This window comes from Rhamphochromis longiceps, linkage group LG15 (genome assembly GCF_057381845.1).
Source record: "Rhamphochromis longiceps isolate RC_006_pf linkage group LG15, R_longiceps_female_GT1.1, whole genome shotgun sequence".
Taxonomy (NCBI): Eukaryota; Metazoa; Chordata; class Actinopteri; order Cichliformes; family Cichlidae; genus Rhamphochromis; species Rhamphochromis longiceps.
This window is the reverse complement of record NC_140571.1, coordinates 29,025,006-29,049,759: the sequence shown is the minus strand read 5'-3', so window position 1 is coordinate 29,049,759 and position 24,754 is coordinate 29,025,006. Positions and strand designations below refer to the sequence as shown.

Genomic DNA, 24,754 nt, shown 5'->3' with positions numbered 1-24,754 from the left:
AATAAAGGTCAATCAAATATGGCAAGGCCATGATGATCCACTTGGTAAAATAAATCCGCTTGGCATCTTTCTTGGCCTTAAGACAACAATTCTGATGGCTAAAGCTCCAAATGGGACACACACAAAAAAAAAAAAAAAAAAAAAAATCAAATTACAGCATTTACATTTATGTTACACTACTTTTAATTGACTGCTTTAGCCCACTTACAATGAAAATTTAAAAAAAAACAACTTGTTCATGACCTGTGTATGTAAACACTATTGGAAGTAAAAATAACTTGAACTCGAATTTTGAAAACACAACTTGCTGTTCTTTTTTAAAAAATAAAAAAAATAAAGCTCTGACTTGCATTATGAGTATGAGTCCGTGTTCTGGGAGAGAGTCCTGTAACTCTCTGTCTGCAAAATACAGTATATAATGACCAATGTTGGGCAATTAATTACATAGTTACTACTTCAAACAAAGTAACTGAGTTTTGCAAACAACAAAGTTTTTTGCAGCTATTTACCTAAAAATGCAGCCAAGGCGGTTTTTCTAAATAAACATTTCAAACTATTTACAGAACAATCAGGTTTTCTGCATCAAATTTAATGCCACACAAATTATTTGTGCCTCTCCAAAAAGTAATTTCTGTCGACTATGAGATAAAAGAGAACATCACAAGCCTGATACCTGTAGGTCTGACAACAGGAGATATATCACTCCTGTTAACACCTGTAACATTCAGCAGTCGCCTCATTGTTTTGACACACACAACAAAACTATTAACTACACTACACACTAACTACACAAGACAACACACTCATTTTAGACTCCAAACACGCTAAATGTCGCGAATCTCACACATCTTAAAACGCCGCTGTCACTCCTAAAACTTCCCTCCTTGCTAAAAAACTAAATGCCATGTTGCCATATCATTTTTTGATTGGTTGACATGGTACATTTTTCCACCAATAGGAAAGGGTGGGGGGTTTTTTGGTTTTGTTTTTGCTCACAGGTAGAGAGTGCTTTCGAGTGCTGATGTGGCTTCACTCCACATCAGCCACGCCGCTTTGCTAGCTAAAACACCGGTGTCTGCCCATAAGGACGCTGTCATAGCCTGTCATTGACGTTGATTAGCTGCGTATATATAAATGTGAATCGCATCATTGGTTGGAGTAGCCAGTCACCGGTCACTTACTGACTCACACTGCAAAACAGAATGATTTTTAACGTATTTATTTTAATTTCAACTCAGGTTAGATTTTTTTTTGTGCACAACGCAGATTTTCTGTGCGATTGTGCACACGCGCAGCTTAGGGGGAACATTGGTGCTCATGATGGTGCCAGATCGTCTGGCAGTCTTTAAAACAATTTCCCTCAGATAAATAAATTATCCCGAGGGATCAATCAATCTCAACATCATCGAGTGTATCTGGGATTCATGAAGACACAGAAGGATGTGAGGAAACCTACATCCACAGAAGATCTGTGGCTAGTTCTCCAAGATGTTTCAAAAACTGTGTGCAAGTATACCTAGAAGAAGGCAAAGGTGGTCATACCAAATATTGTTTTTATTTAGATTTCTCTTTTGTTCATTCACTGCATTTTGTTGATTGATGAATATAAAGGATTAACACTTGGAACGCCCACTCCAGGTCAGGGACAAGTTGCTACCTTAAGAGGAGGAGTTTAAGTATCTTGGGGTTTTGTTAATGTGACAGGAGCACAAGATTAAGAGATGGATTGCAGTATCTGCATCATTGCAGATGCTGCTCCAGTCTATGGTAGTATAGAAAGAGCTAAGCGTAAAAGTGAAACTGTTGATTTTCTGGTTTATCTACGTACGTAACCTCACCTATGGTAACGACCTGTGGCTAGTGATCGAGAGAATTCAGTTTTATTTTTATATTGCCAAATCACAACAATCACCTTAGACAACAAACCCGAAGGCTCTGCCTCCCATTTTCTTTTAACCCTCTAAAGCGTAACCTGTCACTGCTGTCAGGTGCAGCATTTCAGTGACATTAGGGTCATTACGGTAATCCTAGGTTGCAGCAGCCCCACAAAGATGAAATTTGGTTAAGAGAAGACCGTGATTGTTTAATGGAGCTCTATGGAAAACAGACATTTCATTTGGCTTCTTTTTTCTGTGTTATTTACCAAGATTTGAATGTGGCGTCATGCCTGGGATTACCGTAACAATCATAATATTACTGAAAAAGCACAGAGCGGATGCTTTCAGGAACCGTTGGACTCTTAGTTGGTATAAGAGTTACTCTAAAGTTTGAAGAGATAGTATGACCTAAAACCGACACGAGCGTCCACACTCCCATTAGTTTTAATGGGTTTAATACTCTAGGAACAACAAGTAAGCCAGCTGTCTTTGGGATCAACTTAAGGCTTTTCAGAAACTTTTAGACAGCCTGATAATAATGAATTACAATACTCCAGCCTCGTAGTAATAAATGCATGAACCAGTTTTCTGAGCATGAGAATAAGATTATGGATACAAGCGGCCGAAATTGGTTTCCTCTGAGGGTGTTTGATGGTCCTTTGGGAGGAACTCAGAGTAGAGCCACTACTGGTCCTTGGTTGGGGTGGTTCAGGCCTCTAACTAGGATGCCTCCTGGACTTCCCCCTAGGTGAGGTGTTTTGGGCCACAGAGAGGAGAATCTGGAGGAGAGTGAGGACACATGGGAGAGGTGGCTGGCTGTTGTTCCACTAGATAAACTTAAGGAAGTCACCGTAACAAGGGAAGTATGAGCTTCTCAGTGTATGCTGGTGCATTTTCATTGTTATGTAAAAGAGACCCGTTTTATTTTTATCTATGAAGCTAGCTAGCAGAAATCAGTTCTTTAAATTAGGTTAGATGCAAATGTTCCATGACCGGGTGGGTGAGCTTGTTCATGTGTGTCCCACACTGGTGTCCTGATGTTTATTATTCAGTTCTAATTCTCTGATGTTTGTTACTCCAAGTATATGACAAGTATTTGGTTCTATTATGTGAACATAGACTGATGTGGGCAAGATGGAGGTCTGAACGTGGAGGCCACTTTATTTACTGTTGCCATGTTAGTTTGTGAAACGGAGCATGCCCATGTCTTTGCAGGTAAATGTGTATCAGATACCCTGCAGAAAGATTTCGTCAATGCTCAGCGTTGTGACTGTTTTTTGCCCCACAACATCCTGTGATCCTTTCAAATTGTAAGCATGTTTATTGTAGCCTGCTCATTGTAAATCTTTAACAGCGCTGATTATTCAAACGGTGTTACCCATGTTTAAAAAAGTGTCAACAACATTTGTTGACACTCTGGATTGACAGTTGTAGTGATTTAGGGCTATGCACATAATAAAGATCTGTTTATGTTTAGATATTAAAGAGGTGTTTTTAGCCTGATGCTCCAGTTTCTATGCTGAAAGCCTGAAAGGTAATATAAGTGATACCTCCGTATATCTACACAGTGTTATTAATGACGTAGTGCACAAGCTGTAATTAAAGAAAAGAGGCCAAATACCAGACTCTTATTAACGGAGACTTCACAAACATGCACTCTGACCTCGTCACTTCCTTTCTGGTTTTAATGAAAGCAGATGTTCAGCTGCTTGTAAACAGCAACTGGCTGTGTGTGTGTAGTGAAAGTCCAATAATTGGAATTATCACTTCAGATGGAGGTTTGTATATGTGTCTTGAATTGTATGTGCCATTGTATGTGTCTTAATGATGGCGCATAATACTCTCCTTTTTCTACAGACCCTTTCAAGTCTGTCACATGTGCTAAGGGTGAACTTGCCCTAATCCATGAGAAACACAGGGTGCCAGTGGTGGATCTACCAAATCTGGTATTCTATGGAAAATCCCAATAAGGCCCCACAAACCCACTAGAGGAAGCCTGGCCCTCAGGACGCCCTCATGAATCTTTTGGCCAGAAAGATTCACACCATTGGAGGAGTTGGACTACCTGTGCAACCTCTGTAGGGTTCAGGTATCACCTAATTCATTTCAGTTCAGTACCCTTAGGCCCCCTCCTCGATTCAGAGATAGTCTTTCCCTTTTCATGTAAATGGCCTCCTTGATTCCCTGCTCAAACCAGCAGAGAATGTGTACATTCTCACATCATTGGAAAATGACTGGCCTGGTAGGTGTAAGACACCATGTTACAATGCTGTGATTGCAGCCATTCCCCAACTCTGTTAATGGTACTCATGGCCATTGATCAATGATCAGTGGTCCAGATACGTTTCTCCTTCCTCTCACTGACCTTTATTCTTCTTGATCTTCTTCATTATTATTCTTGTCACCCTCACAGCATCTTTGGAAGCATACGTGTGGAACATCAATTCCACTGTTCCCATTATGTCTGCTTTCTCCAGACGGATCTTTTTTCTGGCCTGGAAACTAGCTACAGGCACATTCTGCAGGATCCACTGGAAATATCGTAGATCCTCCTCATCCAATTCCCGCAACATGTGCAGCAGCTGCTCCTCTACAGGTTTTTCCATCTCTGTAAAAAGTCAGAGGGCATTTTCAGCTGAAGGACGAGACTCAGGGCATCACATTAAACCACTTTATAGCTCATTAAAGAAACATTGTCTGTTCTGACTATTCTGGATGGATTCATTCTTTAAAATAACCTGAAGCTATATGTAAAGTCTGTGTCATGAATTCCCCTCGTTTAACATCGCTGTGTACCACAGGAGGAGTATCTGTGATCAGGAAACAGTAACAGACCTAGAACGACTGAAGGCAGCTTCTTGTTCTTGGTGAGCCTCCTCTGACTTCCTGTGCCCTTATTTAAACAGAGTGGAGAGGTTTTAATCTCCAAATGTGCTCCTAACCTTGAGAGCTGAATCCTGGTTAGAGTCCAGCTGAATGTTCTACAAGAAACCCAAAGTGTAACCTCGGGTTGTGCAACGTGTGGCTGACGCTGCAGTACGTACACCTGGGCAGCTTCTCCTCAGATCCCCTGACCTCCCGTGGCTTTTATTCAACATTAAATACAACAATGGTTCAAGTTTAGGCCAAGCTAACCTCTGCTTAAGCATGAAGCTGAAGTTCTAAACCTGCAGTTCCTCTAGCATTCAGCAGAGGCAGCATTGAATCAGACCTCAGAGACTCCCGTGCTAAACATATTTACAGCCTGATACCAAAATAATTTGCCCCATAACAGCTGCACGAGGGGAGAATGTTTTTACACATCCACTGTTTCTATTATCAGGGGCATGGCCTCTTTGACTGACAGGTAGTGTACCTTAAAATGTTCATATTTCCAGCATTTCTTCAAGACTTTAAAGTGGCCTTTTTGCCCCACCTGTATGGGTCCGTAGTGATGGTGACACAGCGAGAGATCCAACCTGAGATGATGTCGTGGGTTGGGAATGTGGAGGGCTCTACTGTGTTGTCAGTTCACTTCCTGCCTTTGCCCTCACATGCTGTATAAAGTGCTTTGAGAGCTCCGGGAGCTCCGGGAGTAGAAAAGTGTGATATTTGCCTTCGGGGCCCAAAGAGATGGACAGCAGAGTTGCACATTGTGAAAAAAAATAAGACTCGCCACATTGACACCACCCTTGGAGTCGTGGGGACCTTTGTTACACCCACTAATCAGCTGGGCATTCCTGATGGTGTCAGGAGGTGTGTGACTGTGCGGATGGAGGAATTTTGGACTTGATGAAGGAACCGTTTTCTCCCTGGAGTAAAGGTAAGGCCTTCACTCTGCCGTCTCGTCTGTAAGTGAACTTCAGACTCTCAGCTTTAATAAAGTTTTGCACCAACTGTTCAGAATTTTTTATTTTTTACACTCAGTTCTCTACTTTTACAGGCTCTAAAGTAACTGGACAGACAACACGTTTTAAATATAAACACTTTAATGTAAAGTTTTCAATACTTGGATGAAAATCCTCTGCACTCAGTGAGTTCCTGAGGACCACATGCTGTGTTTCAGCTGCTGCTGGTTTGAGGCTCTTTGCTCCTGTTTGGATTTAATCAGTGAAAAGCTGCTCCGCTGGCCTGAGATCAGCTCACTGACTTTATGAAAATCTCATTTCTTGGGCTGCTGCTACAGTTTGCTTTGCTCACCATCATCTGCTCTGTGGAGCTCAGTGTGAGAGAGTACAGCTCTGTACCCCGCTCTGTACCCCGCTCTGTACCGGCCAGCTCTGTTCTGGGATGCACCCTGGACCCAGTGCAGGTGGTTGGAGACAGAAGGACTCTGGCCAAAATAACATCTCTGATGGACAGAGTCTCCCACCCCATGCATGTAAATGTTGCTGAACTGCAGAGCTCCTTCGGTGACAGACTGCTGCATCCTAGATTACAGGTGTCGAACTCCAGGCTTCGAAGGCCGTTGTCCTGCACGTTTTAGATGTGTCCTTAATCCAACACAGCTGATTCAAATGGCTAAATTACAGGACAGCACAGGCTCACTGCTGGATCATTTGATTCAGGTGTGTTGAAACAGGATAATATCTAAAACCTGCAGGACACCGGCCCTCGAGGCCTGGAGTTCGACACCCCTGTCCTAGATGCATGAAGGAGCGTTTCCGCAGGTCCTTTCTCCCTGCAGCTGCCAGACTGTACAATCAAAACTGCTCCCAACAATCATAGATGTTTACATCTGCACTGTAACTGCAATAATTTAATCAACCGATTCGCACTACAACCTGGTTTGCCTCTTATCTGTAGTTAATTTGATTTAATTTACAGTACTCTGTTTATAGTAACCATTGTCCTTGATGTAAATATGAAAGAAAAATTGTGTATGTTTCTGTTCTGTGTACTGTTTGTTGTATATGTGTCTTTCTGGCTGCTGTTACAAACAAATTTCCTCTTGTGGGACAATTAAAGGATTATTCTATTCTATACTTCATACTGCTGAGACGCCAAAGCCCACGCCATAACATCCCCTCCCCCGTGTCAGATACACACAGTATTTTTCCCCCAGTAAGCAGGGTGTGGGTAACCCTGTTGTCATTGTAACCCTTCCAGTGTTTGTGAAGCAAGAATCTGCTGTGCATGTCTGAGTTCACAGTTTTCACCCTGCACGCACACTTTATGCCTAATCTGCTCCCTGATTGGCATCTGCTTTTAAGTCCTGAGCAGCACCTCCATCTCTCTGACGGTCACCAAATACATCCAGCTGACCCTCCACAGAGTCACAGGACTCCACCCCCTCACCGCAAGCCGACCAGTGGTACTGAAGCAGGAAATGCATGTGTGTTCCTGCCCCAGTCGGTAGGATTAATGCAGCTAATCAAGCAGCGGTGGCAGTTCGTTTCAGACGCACTTCAAACACAAACCGAGATTTTAACCTGTAACATTCCACCTTTGAGATGATGTAACAGGTACGCTGTGGTACGGCATAACAACACCCCCACTCGCCCAGCACCACCCAACAGCTGGATCTTTATTTAACTCAGTCGTGCGTACAAAGCGTGCACGTACCGTTATCTTCGACTCCTGCTGAGGTTATCCAGGTGAGATTATATTCACATTTCTATGGAGACCAACAGTGAACTCCAGGTGCTCGAAAACGACCTGAAAACACGACTGAGCTCAGTCTGCAGGCACATCTGGACTTCATCTGGCTCCGCCCGCCCCTTATGCCCCCCTGAACATCACGTGGGCTAAAAACCACAAGGCGGGCTTCCTGTGGTTACAGGAAGTGAGCTGTGACCTAGATGTCATGACACACCTGGACGTACAGGTCAGAGCTGTGGCTGCGCTGTCACATAGATGTGCATGACATGCGTTGCTCTAACCAGGATGTGAACCTTTCCATCTCAGTTAAAGAAAAATGTTCACTCTGACCATGAACTGGCTATGAATCCTGACCCGCCCACCAGCCTCCATCAGCGCCAACACCCGTTTGAAACACTCCCAGGGTTTCCTGTTTCCACAGGACTGGACTTACCTCTTAGGGTTTTCAGCAGCTTTTATTTTGGAAACCAGCAGGAAACAAAGGCTCCTTTAAATCGAAACACAGGCCTGTCATGTGATCTCAGCTTACAGTGAGACAGGGGTGTGGCCCCTCTAGGTTCCTCTAGCTCCACAGAGACGCCACACAGGAAGTTGAGCTGCGTTCAAGGTGTTTAATGAGACACAGGTGAACCAGCTGACCGCTCACACGTACAAAACTAATGAAAATATCTACATTCACAAACACTGAACTGTCCACAAGCCCCGCCCTCTCTGCCAGGCTCCAGGGGTCAGGCTAGGCTCTTTCAAAAATAAAACAGCAGTACAGTTCCTATGTCTTCCCAGGATGCTTTGCAGCTGTCAAGTCTGTTGATCCGGAGCAGTGACAAACTGCTGACCCTGCTGTTGACAGGATGTCAGGAAACCCTGTGCATAGAAAGAGGTCATCATCATCAGAGCAACCTGTGACATCAGCATCCAGTAATCAGTAGCAGGGCTCTCAAAATTTCAAAATCCCTGGTAGCCCTTCAGGCAGGGACTCTTCAGTTTTTGGTAGCCCAAAATAAATTTAAGTAGCCCGAATAAAAAAGAGAGCAATTTTTTGATTGATGTTTTGTTTCCTTTACAATATTATACTTTAATGTATAATATTGTAAAGGAAACAAAACATTAATCAAAAAATTGTTGAAAAACAAATTACAACATTGTATAAAAATTACAATCATCAACTCAAATACTTGGTTCTAATTGAACAGAAATTTCTATGAACTTGTAAGAACTGTGTAGGACATGAATCCGTCTGTGTCAGATCCTGAATTTGAAATTTCCACTGAAGTCACGGGTAAGAGACAAGTGGAACCAAGATCTAGGCCATTTGCTTTTTGAAGTTTGCAAAGACTGCTAAATTTTGCCAGTGGTAGTTCCCTCTTAGTACGCTGTTCTAAACAGATTTTTCAGGTTTATTTTTAGTATGTTATTTGCAATTGGTGTTTGTTCTGGGAAAGATATTGCAGACTGAGCAATGCATTTCTTGCATTTCTCATGGGTTCTAATGGGGGCCTTTCTTAAAATGACTGGTCCCAGTAACAAAGGCACTTGTCGACTCAGAAATCGAGAGAAAACCAACAACACACCCGGCAGAACATTATGTTATTTACACGGGTGCACATAAGTGGTCCGCATGTGCGCATTCACTGTCAAAATAAAAGATGCGCACCAGATAAGAAGTTGAAACGCGCGTTTGCGTCCATATAAAAAGCACTGTTTTTGTCCGCTAGAGTGGGATTTTCACGGCACATTCCGCACCACATCTCTGTGCGTTCATCATTTGTTTGAAGCCAGCTCACCTCCTGCAACCACTTTTCTGAGAATACGCGCTTCTTTTGTTGTTCGGACTCCTTCTGACATTTGTTTGGAGGTGGAGGAACACCAAAGTAATTGCTTAAGGGAGCTTCTTCGACATCTTTAAGAGTTCTAAACAAATGTCTGTCCTCCTCCAGAAAATCTTATGTATGCAAACACGCGGGCTAGCGATTTTGCAAGCCCTGAGTAGCCAATGAGGTCGCACGTACCTGCGCGGCTACAGTTTGAGCTCGTTGGCGATCTTGGAAGCAACGTTCTTGAAGGCGATGGACGTTCCTGAAATCCGTTTGAAGCGGACGCCGTTGAGTGAGAGGCGGGGCAGCTTGCACACCTCCATCTCCCATTGGACAAGACTGTCGGCGTGGCCATCTCCATGGACACAGAGCAACAGAAAGTGCTCGGGCTGCTCGTAGTCGCAGTTGTTGGCATCAAGGACTTTCCTGATCTCGCGCATCATGTCTAGTGGCTCCATAGAGGATGTGGTCTTCATGCTCCACGTGAACCTCAGCGAGCGAGGCTTGGCATCCTTCAGCAGAGGAGCAGCGGGGGACGCAGGCTCCTCTTTCTGCTCCGACGACATGTTACGGCTGCAGATGGACAGAAGAGTATCAGCTGACAAACATGCTGCTCTCTGATTGGAAAGTCTCTGTGTTTACCGTCAACACTCCAAACCAATCACAATAAAGAGATGATGACATCATCTGACTCACCTGGAGCCCTCAGCTCTGCCATTCCTCTCAAGCTCTGAGATCCCTCTGACAGCAAGGACACAGGAAGCAAGAGCAAAAGGGTGACATGGATGCAGCAGGAAAGGAAGAAGGAAAGGCAGAAGGAAGCAAGGGAGGAAGAAAGCAGAGTTGGTTGTAGCAGAAGAAGAAAACACTGGAGGGTCTGGTGCTGGTCGTTACAGCGCCCCCTGTCAGCTGCCCGGTAAACCTCCCATGATGCCTCGCTGTTACATACCTGCGTGTGAATTTGGAGGTGAGCTTGGAGAAGAGGTTGGTGGAGCCTCTGGCCCGTGATTGGGCAAGTGGTGCAGCGTCATGTGACAAGGTGGGGGAAGCAGGGGGGCCATTGTAGGTGGCAGTGCGTCTCTCTCGGAGCTGACCACCGTGAAATGTGCTGCGACTTGCTGTCCCCCGAGGGAAATGAAGCCTGTCGGGAGGAGTTGTTCCGCTGCTGACGCTGTGAGTGGAAGCTCCACCCCCTGATCGCTGGGGGGGCGTGGTCACTGCGCTGCGTGGAGGATGGCAAAAGTTAGATACAAAGCGTATGGATCAGCAGGCATGACTCACCTGGCAACTGTACCTGCCGTCTCTGCCGTTATGGACCGCAGCATGGCGTTCCGCAGAGCTGCACACGTACGTGTTCCTTCTCGTCATGCTGGAGGACCCGCCCTGTGACACACAGCCAATGAAAAGTGTGAAGACCATAGACAATAATCAACCAATAACTGAGACGCAGTAGGTGGAAATGAGCTTTGAAAAGCACAACACAAGCTCATCTGCAAGCTGCAGTGTCACTTACAGGGGGTGTAGCTAAGCTCTTCTTCCTCTCTGGGATATCGGCCACATTGGGGTTGTTGGCGCTCCCCAGCAGAGGACTTCCTGTTTCCACAGGACTGGACTTCGTGTTCTGACTTCTGCCCTCCAGCTTCACCTCACACTCTGCTGACGTGGTGGCCTGACTCCTGGTGGGAGGAGCCATGACAGAACACACTGAGGAGGAGAGGAAGAAGGAGGTGTTAGTGTGCCATGGGTTGGAGCCAGGTCCCAGTGTAGGAGTGGGCGTTTACCTTGGTCGCTGTATCGCCTTTGTTTGGAGGAGGAGCTACGTGGGGCAGCGACGTGCGCCGGAGACTGGCTGCTGCTAGACGGCCGCGGTTTGAGCAGGGAGGAGTCGCTGGCCTCCACCTGAAACACAGACACAGCTACACCTGTTACACCTGCCAACGTTACCTGCTGTCAACACTGTAACCACTTACCTCCACAGTCTTGCGTCCCAGCAGCAGGTAGGTGGCCGTAATGTCATCGTACTTCATCTTGGAGAGCGAATCAGTGATTGCATCTCTGGAGTAGCCCATCCCCACCATCAGGTCTGACAGATCAATACTGACAGTCAGTGTGTGTCTGTCTGCGTCTATGTGTGTGCGTCTGTGTCTGTGTGTGTACCGATCCTCTGCTCGTCTCTGATGTTCAGCTCTGGTTCGATGAAGGGTTTCATCTCGTCTTCATCAGAGCTGCTGTTGATCCACCGATCCTTCATGATTTGCTGATAAAAGAAACAACGTAACGTTCAGGTAACGTGTTACCCGGTGAGGGTTAGTCATTATAAACAGATAATTACATAATTAGTACCCTCACTATCACTGCTGTACTGATTATTTATCATGGCTATATTGACTAGGACCCAGTAATTGTTGTCCTGTGTGAGGGACCTGAGCTGTGGTGTAATGATGTCATCTCACTCTGTGCTAATGTCACAGGACCAACAGAGTAAACATTTCATGGCAACAAAGGAGCCAATATTTTTACAGATATCATGTTTCTGATGCTAAAGATCAAACTGTGTCAAACCAGCATTCAAGGAGGCTCACGGAACCGTGATCACACACACACCATTCATCATATGTAAGAATGGGAAACACACACACACACACACACACACACACACACACACACACACACACACACGATTAGCTGATTCCTGTAATCAGGCTAAAGTTCAGTCAGCTGTGCGCGTTGTTCAGTTCAAACTGAGTGGAAACATGAAAACAGACCAAGCTGCCACAGTAACCAGCAGCTCATGACACCAATGCATAATTAGGTAATCAGGTTTCTGACAAGCACACGAACCACAGGAAGGTGCCGTTCTATCTATACCGAGTCGCACCTCAAGACAGATTCTTCAACATTAAGCAGCACATGACAGAGGACAGAGATGTATAGACTATCAGGATATCCTAAAGACTCCTTGAAAAGCCTCCAGTTGATTTAAAATGCTGCAGCAAGAGTACTGACAGGGACTAGAAAGAGAGAGCATATTTCTCCTATAATGGCTTCCCTTCATTGGCTCCCTGTTAAATCCAGAATTTAAAATCCTGCTCCTCACATAGGTCTTGAATAATCAAGCCCCATCTTATCTTAATGACCTTGTAGTACCATGTCACCCCATTAGAGCACTTTGCTCTCACACTTACTCTTAGAGTATTTAAAAGTAGAATGGAAGGCAGAGCCTTCAGTTTTCAGGCCCTTATTCAGTGGAACCAGCTTTCTGTTGGGATTCAGGACACAGACACTATCTCTACTTTTAAAATTAGGTTTCAAACTTTCCTTTTTGCTAAAGCATATAGTTAGGGGTGGATCAGGTGACCCTGAATCTTTGTTTAGTTATGCCGCAATAGGTGTAGGCTGCTGGGGGAATCCCATGATGCACTGGGTGTTTCTTCTTCACTCACTATGTGCTAATAGACCCCTCTGCACGGAATCATACTTGTTATTAATCTCTGGCTCTTTTCCACAGCATGTCTTTGTCCTGTCTTCCTCCACCCATCCCTCCCTGAGCCTGGTTCTGTTGGAGGTTTCTTCCTGTTAAAAGGGGGTTTTCCTTCTCACTGTTACCAAAGTGCTTGCACATTGTGGGTCATATGATTGTTGGGTTTTCTCTGTATGTATTATTGTAGGGTCTACAAGCACCTTGAGGCGACTGTTGTTGTGATTTGGCGCTGTATAAATAAAATTTAATTGAACTGAAACATGAAAGATGCACAGGTGGCTTCAGAGACTTAAAGTAAAAACCTGAAACGAGTCAGCGTTGTGCACTTCCTGCTAGGGCTGTTCGATATAACGATATATATCGGATGACGATATAAAAATGTCTATCGTTTCATTTTACACAATCGTTTGTTTCGTGGTGTCGCAAAATAAATTGTTTACGGCAATATTTTTTCATCGTTTTGATGGTCACTGTTTTGGCTATATTAATTTCTTAAAGTTCGCTATTTCTCTTATATTTAATATAACCACACTACGGACGGACAAGCGCCTGTTTTTATGCGTTATGGTTAGCAACAACGACGGTAACACCATCGCGTGTCCGCTTGTTTATGTTCCACATAAACCTTTCACAATAAAGCTCAAGATCCTGTTGAGACTTTTCAAAATAAACTGAATCACGTGAAAGAGCAGATTATTTACGGATGAGAAGTAAAAAAGAGCCGCCAGGTGCTAAAAAATAGACCTTAGACTCAAACGTTAGAACAGGCTTTTCCCCGCAGCACGCCGTGTAATAAATACTCACAAAGAAAACGGTGGCCGTTACAACTTGTGTCTAAAAATGTATCGTTTCATGCATCGGTTAAAACACTCGACTCCAGCTACATGACACGCAGCTGGAAACACTTCACGCAAATTGAGCTGCCCGAGATTCACAGAATTTACAGAAAACGTTACATTTTTGTGATTTATATCGTTATTGGGACGATAGAATTCTTATATCGGGATATGAGATTTTGGTCATATCGCACAGCCCTACTTCCTGCACCCTCGTCCAAGTCGATAGGTTTTTAGTTCATGTTTTTGTTTTCATCTGTTTATCCTTCACTCTGAATTGAACTGAATTATGCATAAATGATGTATTGATTATGTACAGATGATGTATTGATTATATTGCTGATGTAGTGGTTCACCTCCAGTGTTCCTCTCTTGCCCGGGTTCAGCACCAGGAAGCGTTTCAGCAGGTTCTCACAGTCCGTCGACATGTAGAAGGGGATTCGATATTTCCCTCGCAGCACGCGCTCCCTCAGCTCCTGCACACACACCAATCACTGTCATGTCCTGATGCTGCAGGACATCCTCAGACCTCCCTGCTCCTCACCTTCAGGTTCTGCCCGTCAAACGGCAGAGAGCCACTGACCAGCGTGTAAAGGATCACCCCGAGACTCCACACATCCACCTCTGGACCGTCATACTTCTTACCCTGAAACAAACACGCACAAGCATACGTCACAAATACACACACACTCTATACTCTGCAGCTTCACAGAAAACCACACACACCACAGACACCTTTGTGCGTACCTGGAAGAGCTCAGGTGCAGCATATGGAGGAGACCCACAGAAGGTGTCCAGTTTTCCTCCAACGGTGAACTCGTTGCTGAATCCAAAGTCTGCGATCTTTATGTTCATGTCGGCGTCCAAGAGGAGGTTCTCCGCCTGCAGAGTAGCAGAGACCATTTGTTAGGAACACATGGAAGCCTGTTTATAGCTGGAGTGAAGTCTGCATTGTGACAGTAAGCACAATGCAGACATAAGCTGGATTCAGCTCTCTAAAACAGAGGAAAACCTCAATGCTTCAAAGTCAGCCTGTGTGTGTTTGTGTGTGTGTAACTACACTCTGTAGTAATACAGTTGTAGGAGCTAACATGGAGAGTCAGAGTGGTTGGCTCACTGTACATGACTGTAGCCTGTATATCAAAACATGGAAATAGGTGAGCAGCTAATGCTAAGTGCTAACCTATTCCTACACTAATAAACGAAAAATAAAACCAGAGAGAAAATAAAAATACTGCAGTTAGTCTGACGCCTCGAGCGTTTTCATCCTCCTGCTGTTTTTAAATTTATGCGATGACTGTAGGGGCGTCCGATGTTAGCCCCGCTCTGAACCCTCCCTCCTTCCTGCTCTTATCCGTCTTTAACAGGACCTGACAGGAAACGGATCACCAAGCAGGACGCTCAATTTCTCACTTTTCCACAACCAGAAGAATCACCCCCGATGCTAGACATCAGAGAGAATGCAGCTTTTAGGGAGCTGCTTCCATTTTTACATACAGTTTGATAACTTCAGAAGAGGAAATCGAAAACACCTGAAAACGTTAAATTTCAGATGTGAAGGTGATTCCACACCTGCAGACCTCTCATATAAAGTTTAGGTGGGGCTTCAGAATAACCGCCCGGGGCGTTACCTTGAGGTCTCGGTGAACGATGTGCTTCTGATGGCAGTACTGGACTGCAGACACAATCTGTGGAGACACACACGGACCTGAAACACTTGGGTATTATGCGATGGATAGTACTGCCAATGTGTTACCATGGTAACGGCAGTGTGTGCATGTGTACATGTTACCTGTCTAAATTTAGCTCTGGCCTCCTTCTCCTTCATCCTACCATGAGCTACGAGGTAGTCGAATACTTCACCTGCGCGCACACACGCACACACACACACACACACAGGGTTCAAAGGTCACACCTGTCCCAGCCTCCGATTGGTTTAAAATATATGAAGAACTAACCTCCGCTGGCGTACTCCATCACTAGGTACAGAGTCTTCTCCGTCTCAATCACCTCGAACAGCTTCACTGCAAACACGTACATGTGTATACACACACAGACAGACAGGGTTCAGATAATGTAAGAGAGCTCAGCTCGCTCTCTTACATTATCTGAACCCTGCGTGAAGCCATTAGGCTGTACTTCCATGAAGTACAAGGGGAGTTCTCTGCACTGAACTCAGGCTCAGTGCAGAGAACTTCCCTTGTACTGAGGCTCTTAGAGCAGAAACAGAAACCAAACTGATCGCAGCAAAGAAAAACAAAGTCATGAACCACCTGATAGAAGCAGCGAGGTGATATGAAACAGCCGTGTGACGAGGTTCTGCCCCTCACCTGTTTAACCCCAGGAAAATTACAAATATGGCATCTGAGCAACTCTGGTCGGTCACACAGGTGCAGTGATGACGTGAGGAGGTACTCACCGATATTCGGGTGATTTAAGATCTTCATTATTCGGACCTCCCTGTAGAGCTGAGACACAGACAGGAAACAGACAGCGTCAGGAACGCCAGGATGAATCACAGACGTCATCAAGAACGATGGGAACAGTTTGGTACGAAACAAAGTTCCTGTCTTTCAGAGGTCAGCTGCGTGTGAGAGATGACGCAGCGCTCTAACCATTTCTTTCAAAGTGAGCTGTGTGATTACGGAACAATGATCAATAATTATAACGTTAAAAATCACATCAATGCCTCAGCACGGCTCCTGTAAAAACCATTCCTGATTAAAATCATCCCAGCAGCACGCAGACACTTGCAACTGAAGGTACATCAGGTCAACTCACCTATAACACCTGACTGTTTCAGACCAGCCTGAAAACATCCAGGTGAAAGGTCATCATCTTGATGTGAATTATGATGAACGTCAGCTCCCTGCGCCATTAAGAACACAGAGTCGGGCTACTGTCAGACGTTAGTCTAGCTTTATTTTTTTAGGGTGAATTCTGAGCGGTGAGCTCAGACTAAGGACGCATGTATGATCTGTGACCACAGGTTTGGTAGTCTGCACAAAGCACAGGCTGAGATTTGATGGCAGAATCACATATTAAAAACACGTTTTTCCTTGAACTTCAGCAGCGAGTCAGTAAACCAGCTCCAGATGAGTGTTTTCATGTTTCCTGCTCAGGTAAACCTAAAAACACCGTTCTCTGCTTCAGCCTGACTCTTTCTAAATAATAATAATTTGAACCATTTCAGTGTAATTTCTGCTGCGACACTTGTGAGCACATTACTTCCTGTCAGGTGACAGTGCTCACCTTCTGCAGGCTGCTGGGGTTCAGCTGGGTCTTATCGATGATCTTGATGGCGACCTGTCAGACACACACAGGTGATCAGTGCTCTGTAGGGGGTCTGGGATATTTCCCAGCAGTCCCCGGGACTCATCTCACCTCCCATCCTGTTGGGATATGTCGAGCCAGCTTCACTTTGGCAAAGTTTCCCTTCCCGATGGTTTTCAGCAGCCGGTAGTTTCCCACATGCGGTGACTCGTCTGTGCCAGACGCCGACGAGTTTTTACAGCGGGCGGAACGGACAGAGCGGGATGGCACCTCGCTGCGCCCGTCGTCCACCGAGGCATGCTGGGAAATAAACACACAGTCAGCATGGAGCATGGTCCCAGCTCAAAGTATCTGTTCATGTTCCAACCCTTTTATCCAGCAAGCACCTGGTAGCAGTGGATTGTGGACATATCCCAAAATCATAGGTCAAAATGATGAAGAATAAAGAACATCACAGTACTCACTGATATAACATCAACGCTCACTAACATGACATCGCAGCGCCCAGTGACATAACGTCATGCTCACTGACATGACATCAGTGATCATGATGATGATGATAATAATAATAATAACAATAATAACAATGGATTGCATTTCTATAGCGCTTTTCTAGGCACCCAAAACGCTTTACAATTCCACTATTCGTTCACTCTCACATTCACTCACTGGTGCAGGCAAACCACAGTTGTAGCCACAGCTGCCCTGGGGCAGACTGACAGAAGCAAGGTTGCCATATCGCATCGCAGCACCTACATCTGCGCTTTATTGGGATGTTTTTATTATGTCTCTTGGCATTAGAAACACTGGAGCTGCTCACTCAGGAGGATGTTCACCTATTTAATGATGAAGTCTGAGCTTCAGGTAACCCCGTGATGCAAACCATATATAGGTAATATTAGCAGTGGTCAAAGGTCAGCGGTCAGATTTCTGCAGTCACGAGTATGTTATTTACATTTATCAGTAAACAAACAGTTTTATTAAATAGAAACTGAACTAGAAACTAAGTAACTCACTGATCTGTTTGTTTGTTGTTGTCTAACTTTTCCAAACGAAAAACATACGCGCACTCACGTGCTCGGGGTCCCGCTCGTTCACGGTGGGCAGCGGGGTCCTGGCGGACATGTTCCAGGGTCACAGTGAGCCAGGGTCGTTAGTTTCGGTCATGAAGCCCCCGCTCCGCTCCGGAACACCTGCGTGACGTCAGCCTGAGTTTACCTAAGCAGGTTCCCACGCAGCATCACCGGCCCCGGTCCTGGCTGCACGCCGGGAGGGTTATCTGTCCCGGCTTGGCTCGTCTCGGCTTCTTGTCCGGCTTTCTGTAACCGGCATCGACCCGAACGGAACCGGAGCACCAGTTCCTCTTTGCTGGCGGCTAGCTGCTAGCAGCCCGGCACTACCGGGTGTGCGCGTACGCGGAGCCTGTCCGGTGGCGTGTGGTGGCTTCTGGCTCGGGGACACGGTACCGGTTCGGTTCAGTCAGGGTCTACTCATCCTCTACGGCAGCCTCACCGTTAGCCGCTACGCTAGCCAAGATGGAGGACTAACCCAGCCCAGCGCGCTGACGGGATGTGACGTTACAGACAGCGTGCGAAAGGATTGGTTAGCCGAGCGGCGGCGTTTGTTGTTGCTGGAGTGTTTACGGAGGCCTTCAGCGGTGAAGGGCCGGAGGTCCGCATTAGTATTTCTGAACCGTTCAATGTCCTTCAATGCACATATTATACAAACATGTAAGACTGCTTTCTTCCATTTGCGCAACATCTGTAAAATCAGAAATATCCTGTCTCAGTGTGATGCTGAAAAACTAGTTCATGCATTTATTACTTCCAGGCTGGACTAGTGTAATTCATTATTATCAGGATGTCCAAAAAACTCGCTGAAAAGCCTTCAACTAATCCAAAATGCTGCAGCAAGAGTACTGACAAGGACTAGAAAGAGAGAGCATATTTCTCCTGTATTGGCTTCCCTTCATTGGCTTCCTGTTAAATCCAGAATTGAATTCAAAATCCTGCTCCTCACATACAAGGTCTTAAATAATCAGATCACATCTTATCTTAATGACCTTGTAGTACCATATCACCCTATTAGAGCACTTTGCTCTCGCACTGCAGACTTACTTGTTGTTCCGAGAGTATTTAAAATTAGAATGGGAGGGAGAGCCTTCATTTTTCAGGCCCCTCTTCTGTGGAACCAGCTTCCAGTTTGGATTTGGGAGACAAACACTATCTCTACTTTCAAGATTAGGCTTAAAACTTTCCTTTTTGCTAAAGCATATAGTTAGGGCTGGACCAGGTGACCCTGAATCCTCCCTTAGTTATGCTGCAATAGACGTAGGCTGCCGGGGATTCCCATGATGCACTGGGTTTTTCCTTTCCAGTCACCTTTCTTACTCACTATGTGTTAATAGACCTCTCTGCATTGAATCATACCTGTTATTAATCTCTGTCTCTCTTCCACAGCATGTCTTCTATCCTGTCTTCCTTCTCTCACCCCAACTGGTCGCAGCAGATGGCCGCCCCTCCTTGAGCCTGGTTCTACCGGAGGTTTCTTCCTGTTAAAAGGGAGTTTTTCCTCCCCACTCTCGCCAAAGTGCTTGCTCATAGGGGGTCATGTGATTGTTGGGTTTTTCTCTGTATCTATTATTGTACGATCTACGGTACAATATAAAGCGCATTGAGGCGACTGTTGTTGTGATTTGGCGCTATATAAATAAAATTGAATTGAAACTCAGTCACTAAATACATTTCACACTTGCACTGGAAAAATGTGAACACAACTCCAACACAGCTGTCACCTTTCACACACAGCAACTCAATACTGAACACACACGTTTGTAATGATGTGATCAGACCATTTGAGCAAAACTCTGCGACATCAGTATGTGTAAGAAGGTGTGAACTACACTCAGCAGCAACGCTTTCAGCATATCATTGCATCTGTAGCTCTGTACCCATGTTAGTTCTGACCTACAATGCCATGGTTGTGCTCTCAGCTAAACTCTGGTCATGAGACAATTACAAACTCTACCTCAAACAAACTTTACAGCTTTAACAAAGTGCTTATTTTGTAATCACGTATTTTAAGTTTTAAGTTCATTTTAAGTTTTTAATTAATGTTATCCTTTTTATTATCTTATCTAAGACATGTTTAACACTTTCCAACAAATAAATGAACTAAATTAAACATGAATTTATCACAGAAACATATAAAACAAACACCTTTATTTAACTGTCTCAGGGACAGTTACATCAACTGTTTTCTCCTGTGTTGTTAACCCTGAATGATTCTTGGTCCTGACATTTGCATCATCAGAGAAAGGCCACAAAATCAAATAGTTTGACCATAAAATCTCAGAAGTATTTGAGATTGTTGCAGTAACATCACTAAAGAAAAATATCTTCCCATGTCACTGTGCTTTCACTGCAAAAATTTCTGGCACAACTTCACCTAGTTCCAAGGTGCACGGAGAGGATGAAATAATTCACAATGCAGGAACTCCAGCAACACTTAGGGGAAGATGAACAACTTTAATAACTGACCAACGCATTTCGGCTTGTGGCCGAATGTGATGACCCTGATGAAGGCCACAAGCTGAAACGCATTGGTCAATTATTAAAGTTGTTCATCTTCCCTTAAGTGTTGCTGGAGTTCCTGCACTATGCTTTCACTGGAAAATATAAAATGTTGACATTTTTTATGTAAAACAAAAAAACAACAAAATCTAAAGACTTAGATGGTCTAATGAAATCTGTGAATCTGTAGATTCATCTGTGTTTCCATCTGAGAGTGTATACAGCAGCACTGACCTTGGCTTTAGAAATCCACCTGTGAAAGAGCAAATATGAATGCTGTTGGGTTTTCTTGTTTTGCATGCAGACTCAGTGCTGCTTGTCTCCTCTTGGAGTTTTCTTATTTAAACGTTGGTGGCTTTTGTTTCAGCCATCTGTCTATCAGGAAGACGTGACGAATTTATATTCAATAACCACAAAATAGACAAATACAAGATTAAATATTTTATGTATCAAATATACATGATTATACACACAGAGTTTCTATAGAAAATAACACACACACAACAAAAAAAAAAAAGCATAACATGGAAATTTGACATAGTTTGAAAGGATAAGAATAAAGTTTCATAAGACCTCTTTTTTTTTTTTAAATGACAGCTGCACCCCGTTCTGAATTATTATTCCATAGTTTTCATTTATATCTCAAACATCTTATTCATCATGCTGTTCCATTGCTATGTTTTCATTATCATAATTTTTGGGGGATATGATTATTCATTATTACAGAGTTATGAATTTCGTGATTTTATGACATTCATAAACTTTTGTTACTTCATCTGTCATAAATCATTTGACAGGGGTCATAAACACGGGGCATCCTCTCTTCGTGCAACAATAATAATAATACTAATAACAATAAAAATAAGCCTTGATGAATATTTTACCAAAACAGAAAACTGCATTTGTAGCTCTTCAGCGTGGGTCTGAGGTACTCTTGTATTTCCTGCATCTTGGATCTGATCCTTGTTGAGGTTATTGTGTGATTCATCTCTCAGCACTGATTGGTCATGTCACTAAGGCTACGTTCACACTGCAGGCGAAAGTGCATCAAATCCGATTTTTTTTTTACCCCATGCAACCCATATCCGATCATGGTATGACAGTGTGAACGGCACAAATCTGATATTTTCAAATCCAATCTGGGTCACTTTCGTATGTGGTATATACAGTATCCAATATATATCCGATGTTTTAGAAAGCGACTGCTGTTTGAATGGTCATGTCGCATTAAATCTGTCTTTTACGTCACTGACACAAGACAGACGCCAATTATCAGCGCCGGAGAAGCACCCGAGAAGACATCCCGTGTAGATGTTAGTGAAACTGTTGGGAAGACAACTTGAACATTTTATGTGTACTGTATAATCTGCAGATTCTGACAGAAATCTGCAACTATCCTTTGAAGCGCCGCTCCTCTCTAAAACAGCAATAAGGATAATTATTAGGTTATTTACATTATTATGTAAATAACAAAATAACTTAAAGCAAAAATTGGGAAACGTAAAGTCCGAAGTCTTTATATTAAGGGCCATCAGTCAAACAATACTGTTTGGTCTGGGTCTAAACAGAGCGCGTTGTGTGTGACATCTTCTTTTGCGCATGCGGGCCGCTTTGAGGGTGCACACTAGAGCGCGTTTGCTGTCGCATTTTATCTGTAGTGTGAACAAGCAGACAAAAAAATCGGATTTGATCAAAAAATCGGAATTGAGCATTAAGACCTGCAGTGTGAACGTAGCCCAAGACTGTGATGATGAGTGAACAGGAAGCATTCACATCGGGGATCTGTTTGTGTGTTCCTGCCTCTGAGGAATCTTGTTCGTACAGTGGCAGTGATGAGCTTGTGATCACTGACTGATTGACCGGGCTTGTTTTGGAGCAGAGCTCTGGATTATTTGTGCAGATGTGATCGATGTACATTGATGTGGATTATCACACTTTATTTTCCTCTCTGATCTGGGTCAGACCACAAAAACAAAAAATCAGAGACAAAATTTGTCCTGTCCTTTTTTTTTCTTTGATTCAGTCAATGGTACAGTCTCCCAGGAGGAAAATGTCTTCATTTAATACCATTTCTGTTTTTTCTTGAAATAATGTATTTTCCTGCTTGGTGCTCTGTAACAACAACTCTGGTTTGGTATGTGGCAGGTAGATCATCTTGAGGTCTTTGTGATCCAAGTCAGAGCTCTGAATAACTGTCATGTGACTGTGAACTTTGATCCTGATTTATTATGATGGAAAGTGCTGTGGAAGTTTTCCATTAAATAAAGCCTGCTGACGAGCGGTGAGCGATAGCTAACATTCTTTAATCACAAACAAAGAACAGAAAACCGAAGCTTGGTGGAGAGCCTGCATGATCGCGGGGCAAACGGTCAGCAGAGTCTCACCCGAGCCTAACATGGCTCTCAGTTAAATACCTTCTCCAGGAACAAAAGGCAGTACACAGCTGTTTCACACCTTAAGGTTTACACTCCCTTGCTACCTCCCAGAGTCCTTGAAGAGACAAAAGACTCTACCTGTGGAGCTGTCTGCTTCCCCCAACTTCCTTACTATAGCCCCACCATTTGTCTTACAGTATGAGTGTGAAACATGTTTAAATCCAGTAGCACCAAGGCATCATACAATAAAATAATGTGATTAATACATAAATAAAAGAAATTCCTATACAAAAGTGTCCTCTCTGCGTCCTTCAGCTGAGAAGCTTTTGGCCTGATTCTTAGTCTCCTGGCCCAGGTTCAGTCTGCAGTACAAAGACCTCACAGTTATCATGCAAAGAGTACAAACAGAACTCACATACACTAGATAATCTCAATAAATCTCAATATCATGAAAAAGTTCTGTTTTGTTACTAATTTTCATATATTGTCATAAAACGCTGCGTGAAGCAAGTTAGGGTGGGACCCAAATGCAGGACTCTCAGGCAGAACTAAACACAAATAGCTTTAATCCTGGATTCACAGGATGAGCAGCGAAAGTAGGGAAACACTAAAAAGACGAACGCACAGAGGGACGAGGGAGATCACGATGAGGAACAGAAGGAAATGCAGATTCTGGGCAGAGATGAAACACTGAGCTACGTTAGGCTACATTCGGACAGCAGAGAGAGGGAGACAGCTCTCCTTGGTCCTCCCATGCAGAGCTGGTAAATCATGAATTAAACACATATTGTGAAAAGCTGAGTTCAGTCTCAATGCCACACCCTGACTACTTCCAGACATACCCTTTGACATGATTGTTGCCCCACAAACCAATTTCTCTGAGCAACATGGAGCCTGTCACAGCTGGGATAAAGTCAGAGGTTGGGCACACCTGGTTAGATCTGCTGGAACCACGCTGATGACGAGTCAGTCACCTGCTGCTGATTGGAGTGTCATAAAAACACCTGCTTACAGCTGTGCCAGCTTGCTTCCTGAGAAACTTGAGACACTCACGTCATACTTCCTACTCTAAACCCGCCAAGCTGAACAGCAGCAGTCACAGAAACAGGAAGCATATTTACTAGACTTGTAGTCAAGACTGCCTAAACTGAGACCAAGACAATACCAAGACCAGAGGGTATCGAGACCAAGACAAGACCAAGACCAAGTCCAGGCGAGACCAAAACCAACACCAAGACTGAGACAAAAAAAGTCTTTAAACTGCAGTCAGATGCTGCTTCGTTTACGGGTGTCAGCCATATATATGTGTTTTTGCGAAGCACTCGCACAGCCCTCCTCACTGCTGTCTACTGTCTCACTCACTTACTGAGAGGACAGACGCACGCTCCACTCGACTGTCGCATCTCTCACCCTCTCTGTTTTTCACATAATGATATTATCCTATATCCTCGCATGTGATTAGCCACAATATGGAGGGATTGGAGCATAGCTGAGCCACTGTGTGAGAGCTGAACAGCGAAAGGAAATTAAGTGAGGAGCCGGCTCTCGCTCAATGGGAGTCGACTCTGATTCACTACAAAGCACTCTCTAAGCACGGCTCTTAGAGCTGACGCTTTTGCGCATGACACATTATAGAACGTTACGTTGTGTGTCATGGATACTGTTGACTCCAGAGGCAGAGCCAGACATTTTATACACCAGGGGCTTAGCCCTAAAGGGTAGTATGCATGTGGGGGTTGGGGCTGACTGAAAGATTTATTAGGCTGTGTTTTGAGTTTTGTTCAAAAAAGAATGACCTCATATAGGAAAAATATATATATCACATATGCAGGACACCTTAAACTAGTTTTTTTAATTAAGCAGCAAGACAGAACAAAATCGGGGCTGTATCAAAACACGAGGACTAAACCCCAATTCAACCAGAACCCAGAACTGATCTGGAAGTA

At 44.2% G+C, this 24,754-nt stretch overlaps 1 protein-coding gene across 2 annotated transcripts in view; it reads right to left on the bottom strand.

The window, feature by feature from the left end:
* The window catches only part of LOC146652888 (MAP/microtubule affinity-regulating kinase 3-like), a 40,233-nt gene extending 21,843 nt beyond the window's left edge, over positions 1 to 18,390 (bottom strand). The window contains exons 1-19 of one of the 2 annotated variants that reach the window (XM_085381396.1): positions 17,936 to 18,390; positions 16,973 to 17,161; positions 16,841 to 16,894; positions 16,008 to 16,056; positions 15,547 to 15,612; positions 15,381 to 15,451; positions 15,220 to 15,276; positions 14,336 to 14,470; positions 14,133 to 14,234; positions 13,945 to 14,064; positions 11,429 to 11,528; positions 11,242 to 11,354; positions 11,053 to 11,170; positions 10,785 to 10,975; positions 10,566 to 10,654; positions 10,221 to 10,493; positions 9,968 to 10,012; positions 9,467 to 9,844; positions 4,243 to 8,321 (exon numbers count right to left, since the gene is read on the bottom strand). In XM_085381396.1, the coding sequence (XP_085237522.1) occupies positions 9,475 to 9,844; positions 9,968 to 10,012; positions 10,221 to 10,493; positions 10,566 to 10,654; positions 10,785 to 10,975; positions 11,053 to 11,170; positions 11,242 to 11,354; positions 11,429 to 11,528; positions 13,945 to 14,064; positions 14,133 to 14,234; positions 14,336 to 14,470; positions 15,220 to 15,276; positions 15,381 to 15,451; positions 15,547 to 15,612; positions 16,008 to 16,056; positions 16,841 to 16,894; positions 16,973 to 17,161; positions 17,936 to 17,986 (2,193 nt within the window). In that variant the 5' untranslated portion in view covers positions 17,987 to 18,390 and the 3' untranslated portion in view covers positions 4,243 to 8,321; positions 9,467 to 9,474. The remainder of the gene's footprint in view (positions 1 to 4,242; positions 8,322 to 9,466; positions 9,845 to 9,967; positions 10,013 to 10,220; positions 10,494 to 10,565; positions 10,655 to 10,784; positions 10,976 to 11,052; positions 11,171 to 11,241; positions 11,355 to 11,428; positions 11,529 to 13,944; positions 14,065 to 14,132; positions 14,235 to 14,335; positions 14,471 to 15,219; positions 15,277 to 15,380; positions 15,452 to 15,546; positions 15,613 to 16,007; positions 16,057 to 16,840; positions 16,895 to 16,972; positions 17,162 to 17,935) is intronic. The other variant, XM_085381397.1, reaches the window with a different exon arrangement.
* Positions 18,391 to 24,754: the final 6,364 nt, after the last annotated feature.